General features: G+C 36.3%; 1 protein-coding gene across 2 annotated transcripts in view; it reads left to right on the top strand.

Moving 5' to 3' along the window:
* The window catches only part of MYO1B (myosin IB), a 168870-nt gene extending 161876 nt beyond the window's left edge, over positions 1-6994 (top strand). For both annotated transcript variants that reach the window (XM_011355895.2, XM_023528739.1), the window contains 2 exons: positions 1341-1468; positions 5676-6994. In XM_011355895.2, the coding sequence (XP_011354197.1) occupies positions 1341-1468; positions 5676-5799 (252 nt within the window). In that variant the 3' untranslated portion in view covers positions 5800-6994. The remainder of the gene's footprint in view (positions 1-1340; positions 1469-5675) is intronic.
* Positions 6995-7451: the final 457 nt, after the last annotated feature.

The following is a 7451-nucleotide window of genomic DNA, read 5'->3' as shown; positions in this document are numbered from 1 at the left end:
ATGTAAATCTCAGGCTTGGTTTTTCAGTAATTGAATAAGATTAATCACTTTTATTGCCTTGTTCACTTGAGTTCTAATTTTCCTGAATAGCTTTTGTTTACACCCACTATGGTGTCCATTATTTTGAAACTATTGCAAAGGAGTATCAAGATGTTTTAAATTATGCTTCTTCCTGCTATTTCTTCTATATACCAATTTAGTGAATGTCTTCTTCATTTTTAATTTGGGAGTTTTTATTAAAGAATGTAACTACAACAAACAACTGCCTAATAATTTGGACCTAAAGATTTTTTAATGTTATGTGCTTTTAGCTTGACCGAGACCACCTGACTTGAATTGGTTAAGCAGTGGTTAAGAATATAAGCTCTGGAGTTTATATTCACTAACTTTACAATGACCTCGGCCGAGTCATTTCGCTTTCATGTGCCTTCCTAATTTTTCTCCTCTTTAAAATGGGGATGATAACAGTACCTACTTCATAGTGTTAAAAGGATTAAATGAAATACTATGTAAAGTGCTTAACGTAACACTTGTCACCTAATAAATAGTCACTGAATGAGCAGATATCAGTGAATAGTAATCATATTTAGGAACATGCACCTAGCTAATAGTGCACCTATCTAGCTGATTCTAAACTTAGAAAGACTACAATAAGCTTAGTTATCCTGTTTTCCCAACTGTGAATCTTAACCTAAATGGAGCACATCAGATCCTATGTCAGTAATTCTGAACCTCGATTACACATTAAATAACACTAATGCCCTGGCCATACCCCCAGTTCAACCAAATCAGAGCTTCTTGGAATGGTACATAAGCATCCTATTCTATTAAAGCTCCCCAGATGAGTCCCTTGTGTAGTTAAGGTTCCGAGCCACTGCCCTAGTATATTTGTTGGAAATGTTATTGTTATTTTTTTTTTTTAACCAAATCACTGAGGAGTTTTTGAAGCAGCTCTTTCAGAATGAGTTATAGGTTAGGTCAGTGCTTCTTGAACCTGAATGTGCAAACAGATCACCCAGGGATCTTGTCCTGAGTTCATATTCAGTGGGCCTACAGTAGGGCCTCAGGTTCTGCTTTTCTAACAAGCTCCCAAGTGATGCTGATGGTGCTTCTGGTCCATTGAACAACTGTGAGTAGCAAGGGGTTAGGTAACCTTCCTAAAGTGCTCTGAGCAAGTTGGAAGGAATACTGCTTTTGTAATTACTGTTTATTGAGAAGAATGGATTTCAGTAGCTGATGTTTTAAAGAGGCTGTGAATATGTTTTCAATCAAACCTGTGGACATTTACCTCCTAAGCTGTCTTTAATTATGATAGTCTGACTCTGGGTTTGTCTTTTTAGGGCTCTGAAGCAGCTAGTAAAGGAGACTTTCTCTTCAGCAGTGACCACCTGATTGAAATGGCCACCAAGCTCTACCGGACGACTCTCAGCCAAACCAAACAGAAGCTCAATATCGAAATTTCTGATGAGTATGTTTACGAATTGCGTGCATATACCTTTTCACTTTCACTTTTATTGTTTTAGTTGAGCAGTCAGATCACATTCATTTGTACAACCACTACTTATTAAATATCGAGCACATGTCTGGCATTCATTCTAGATGATGGGTGGGAGGTGAAGGACTCTGACCAAGGTTCCGTTTTCATGCACCTGACATCCTAGTGGAAGAGACCAATATGCACAAATAAAATAATAACTAGGTGACACAATTTTGGTTAGTGTCAAGTGCTTATGGAGGGGAATAATAGAAGGCGAGTTAAGGGTCAGAGGATATCATTTCTGATATGGAGATCAGGGAGTCCTCTTTTTAGTGACATTTGACTCAAGACTGGAATCAAGGGAGCAAGACAGGCAGCAATCTAGGGAGATGCCTTCCAGGGCACAGAAGGAGCAGGTGCAAAGGCCCAGAGACATGAGTGAGGTTTGTGGCAGAGTGAAATGATAGAAAAAGACCCTGGAGAGAGAAGCAGGAGCCCAGCCATGTGGGAGCTTGGTAGCTGAGGTAAAGAGTCGAGATCTTACTGAGAATAATGGAAAACTAATAACAGGTTTTGAGCAAGGGTTTGGAATGATCTGATTTATTGTTTTCAGAGATCACTTTGGCTATAGTGTGGAGAGTAGCTATAGGGAGGCAAGAGTAAAAGCAGAGAAAATAGGAGCTTCTCTGAGCTGTCTAGGGTGAGAATGATGTGGCTTAGGCTAGGGTGTGAGTGGGAGGCAGTGAGAAATTGTCAAGTTCCCCATGTGGTTGAAGGTAAGCAAGAGAATTTATTAACAGATTGGATGTTAGATTTTGGACCTGAGCCCAAATGGCAGTACTGTTTTTGGGGGGTGTCTGGGGTGTGGTGAAACCAAGAGTGCTGTTTTGGATGTGTTATATTTGCATGGCCTTTATTTTCACATAGATAACTAGAGTATAGAATAAGCATTCCATGTTGACAAGAGTTCAGTAGTGCTAAGACTGTATAAATTTGAAATGTGCATATTTTACTTTACATTAAGGCTCTAATTATAGACATTATTTGCATGCAATTTGGAGGCCCCCTCATTTATTAAATCCATCAATATAAGATTATTTGAATGAATTCGAGTTACGTTGTTTGCTGTTTAATGATTACTTTTCAGTAGATTGTTTACTATTTGCTTAAGTACTTTTTTGCATATAGTAAAAATTTATGTAACCAGATTGTTCAGGAAATGATTTTATCTTCCAATTAAGATTTTACTAGCCTATAATATTTGAGCTCTTTCTAAAAGTCTTTCTAAAACCAATTCATACTCATTTCTACACCTTTGTAAGCCAAACGTACTCTCCTTGATGTGTTAGGATCTATAGAACCTTAGTCATTATCTATTCTCATCCTACACCAAGAGTAGTGTTCAGATTGGGTGGGAGACTGGCCTTTATGGATACTCTACATTGGAAATTGCAGTTTGGGTTAAATAACTCTTTGTTGTTGAGTCCTTTCGCATAAAACAATAGTAGGAAGAACGATAATGACTAGTTGAGTTCTTGTTAATTAAGGTTTTACCTGGTAGAGCCTATTAGAGCTTTAAACTCCCTCTAGTTGAAATTTTGTATAACTTGGGATGCTGGGCTTCTGTTTTGGTGGGACTGCTAATTCCCACTATCATGGAATATTATGTGTATTCCAGATGCAGAACTATTTGGTATATGGATGAAGCAGGCTTGTAGTTGGCCAACTAGATTAATAAGGCTGTTTTTACAAAAAAAAGTCACACCAACAGCCAGGCCACAAAGGATTGCTACTTTTAAGCATTTCCCAAACCGGTATTCTGAGAACACTGCCTTCGCAGGATCTTAATAACGATGAGCTGTGAAGAAAGTGTTCTCCAGTGCAGATTTACAATCTTTTTTTACTACAGCCCTTCTCAGAGCCTTCGAGTCTTAGTCTTGTTGCACATTATGACTCTCCTGAGGGGCTTGGGAGGAGAGCGTGAGCCGTTTCTAGAATGTAATCAACCTGGGAACCCCTCCAGTAGCTCTCACAGTTTGTGTTTGAGGCACACGAACACAGAACACTGATGGCGATGGTTTGCTTCTGGTCTTCAGGGACCCTGCCTTGTCACAGAGAGGGGTGTGACATCCTGGATGTGTAAGCTTTCAGTAAATGTGCTTGTCTGAGTAAAGATTGGCAGTGTGGTTCCCTGAAGAAAACAAACATTTAATGGTATTATAAAGCAGCCTGTAACACCTCTTCTTCTCCGATTTCTAATTCTTGAATGATCTCGTAAAAATAAAATAGCACCCATGGTCCCTTGCCCAGGCAGCACAGGAAGCCACATGTCAGAGCAAGGTTCCCATGTAGCCTCTGTTTCATAGCCTGGGGGAGCTCTTACACTGGGATTATATAATCTTTTTGGAGAGCATTTTAAATTTAAACAAAATTTTATAAAGTCATGGGCAGAGGTGCCCGTAATGTATTTTCCAGCCCTAAGTGGCTTTGATCCATTTTATTGCCTACGGTACAGAGTAGTATTATAAATAGCCTTCAGCTCAGTGACCAAAACCTTCCTCCGTACGGCCTTTTCAGAAGTAGAAGTAGCTATTCTAACAAACCCAGTCTCCATCATCATGGATAAACTGGATGTCAGTGTACAGAAGCAGAATAAAAATCCCATGTACTCCTTCAAGCAGTTTTGACATGGACGTGTAGAACTGAGAACTGAATTGCTGAGAAACTCAATTGCTTTGTAATTTCTAGTTCTTAGACTCCCAGACTCTTCAAATGGTTGCATTTTAAGGAGAACCTTAAATAACAGGTGTAGTATTTCTAAAAAATGAAGTTCCGAATATATCAAAAAATAAAGTCAATTTGTTCCATTAAATATTTTTAAAATACTTGTGTATATATGTACATGTATATACTCGTGTGTACATAGTACACATCCCCGTACACACATATATATATTATTTAAGTTATACAGTTGTTTTTCTGAATATTTTAAACCCAAACAACTAACCAACAGTCCTTTTGCTGTGAAGTTCTAACTGGTATTAATACTGTGAAATAGTACATTGGACATTATTGTTTGCTGGAAGATGATTCTTTGGTTACCCCTGTCCTTACTGTGGGGCCATGCTTCAGTTTTCTCTTTGATGAAATACAGATAAATAATAGCACTTACCTCATAGGACTGTTTTAAAGTTGTGTTAATATTTGTAACTTACTATAAACAATGTGGTGCATGGTAAATACTCGATAAATTATGGCTATTGTTGTTACTTCTAGAGTGAATCGCAATCATGGATTGTGAACATGGAGACAGCCTGTGTAAGCTAAAGTTATTGGAAAAAGGACTCTATACATTTGTTATACTACAAGTGGTCTTTGAGAATTAAAATGTAAAAATATTTGATTTTTCAAATGTGTATATTTGTGTTAAGCTTTAAAGATGTTTTTGTTTTTCTTTCACCCACATAGATAAGAGTGTACATGCCAGAGAGATATCTCAGACAAGTCATTCTGGAACTATAGCTTTTTTCAGGTTTTCAAATTGGAAAAAAAAAAATTTAAGCTCAGAAATACTATCATTTTAAAACAACCAGTGAATCAGAAGCTTATGTATCACATTTCACTCCAGTAGATAATGTTTGCAAAACATGGGCTATTCAGACAGTGAAACTGAGACTAATGTTTACAGAACAGAGCTGTTTCGATCTTTGCTATTGTCATGGATATGACAAAAATTGCGTAGAAAGTACGTAAATAACCAAAGTTTAGAAACCTTAGTCTATAGGATCTCTAGGCCCTTTCTTTTTCTGAAATTCTTTATTTCATTTTCTCAATTTGTTGATAATTTGATAGGATCCCGCCCCCGGCTTATGTTTTTGCTATGCAAAATTGGAGAAAAATGGAAAAATAGCATGTTGGTCTTTTCATTTGAAATATGGAAATAATTATTCTTATCTTATTGGAATATGATGAGTTAATGAACTTCAGTTTACTTAGGGCTAAATGATGACTGCTGGAATTAAAAGGCAATATAACACCCGATGATCTGATTCTATGTATAGAAGCACTAATATAAAGGGGAAAAACTTGTCAAGATCAATGTCCATTGAAAACAAAAGCTAATGTTAGTACAATGATCAGCTGTTCTGTGTGTGCTTTAAGTGTGTGTGCTTTAATTTGTCTTATTCTTTTCTCCTAGGTTCCTGGTGCAATTCAGACAGGACAAAGTATGTGTGAAGTTTATTCAGGGCAACCAGAAAAATGGGAGTGTCCCAACATGCAAACGAAAAAACAACCGTCTCCTTGAAGTCGCCGTTCCTTAACGGGTGCCTCCTCTCTCTGCTTTCATGGACTTGTTTCTTTCTAATAGTGCAATTTGGTTTTGTTTTGTTCGAGTTCATTGTATGTCTGGAAATTGTCAAAGGCTAATACCATTAGAGTCCCTTGGCAAAATAAAAATATTTGACTAATCAGTTTTTATTATTATTGGAATAGTTTTAACCCTTAAAGTGCATATTCTGTCCTGGGACAGGATTGTAGAAACTAACAGTGTCTTTGCCATGTCATATGTGTTCTGTGTTTAGTCGTCATGTTAGATCTGTGTACCCTAAATCAACATATTACTCATAAATCATTAATACATCTAAGTATAGGAAACGGTCTTAAAAAATAGTATATCCATTCATCAAATATTTATGGAATGCCTGCTCTGTGCTAGGCACTGTGCTAGATGGTTTGAAAAGTTATTAGGACATTTGCTTGTTTGTTTTTAAGGGCACTGCATTCTGGCTGGTTTGTGCTGGCTTTACTAAGGCTAAGAGAGTTTGAAGATGTTGAGACCAAAACAGTAACTGTTGACAATGGACAGCATGATTAGCAATCTTGTAGTGTGACTTTAACAATATATACTTCGAGAAGGGCTGGTCCTAGGAAGTAGAACTATAAGACTGAGTAAAATGCCTACACATGTGATTTCTATTTGAAAAGAGAAAACTGACATTTGGACAGGACTTTTTAATTTGTTTAGATCTCTTGTAATTGCTTAGAAAACAGTCATTCCTATTTTAGAAAAAGTGATAGAAGCAGTCCAATAAGATTATATTTTCCTGTTTCTGGTAAACATCATATATGATCCTACATATGCTAATATTTACAGAGTATTGTCTTCACCCAGATTTGAGTAAATAATTTAAACAGTGAATACAGTGGAAGGCTGAAAGCCTTTCAGATAGTGGCAAACATTGTATATGATGTGCAATAAACATCCAAGATCTTTTTTGAAAGTTTTATTTATAATAAACATTTTGTATGAGAGAGGTGATTGGTACAGGGTGCATATTTGCATATTTTAATCAAGGATCAAAATTGTGTTAATTTGCAGGACTTTTTTCAAATTTACAATAAAGATTCATTTTGGAAGCTGCATTTTAAACTTTGGAATCAAACTGTTTCTTATTTGGGAGAATAATGTATATACAATGGTATATTAAATAATAAAACTGTTCTAATTTGGTGCCATTTCCTGGATCACAACTGTATTTTTGTATTTCAAGCTATATTCTTATGTTGTGTGTCAATATATTGTTGCACAGAAAGACTTTGCAATCCAAACATTTTATGTTCTCTGTGTAATGAATTTCACTTATCTTTTGTAAATCGGAAACATTCGCGGAAAGTATTTCCTGGGGATTTTCTTTTAATTTTTGTACTTAAAATATTGCTTCCGTAATGAAATTCTCAGAAGACTTTGTGTTCATTGGTGCAGACAGAGTACATGACAACTTTCAGTCTTCTCCAACGTGTACTTAAAGTGGTAGATTGATGGTTCCTGAAATAGGTGAATAGAAATTTGGAACTGAGAGGTGTTTCTTAAACAATGTTTTTAAAGATATGTAATACATTCACATTTGTTCAACATACAAATAAGTATAAAAAGATAATACAATACAGATTCTCCATTTCATCAGTCGCCCAT

The sequence above is a fragment of the Pteropus vampyrus genome, unplaced genomic scaffold (assembly GCF_000151845.1).
Source record: "Pteropus vampyrus isolate Shadow unplaced genomic scaffold, Pvam_2.0 Scaffold2, whole genome shotgun sequence".
NCBI classification, from domain to species: domain Eukaryota; kingdom Metazoa; phylum Chordata; class Mammalia; order Chiroptera; family Pteropodidae; genus Pteropus; species Pteropus vampyrus.
Note: the sequence above shows the minus strand (reverse complement) of the source record. Positions and strands in the feature narration are given on the sequence as shown.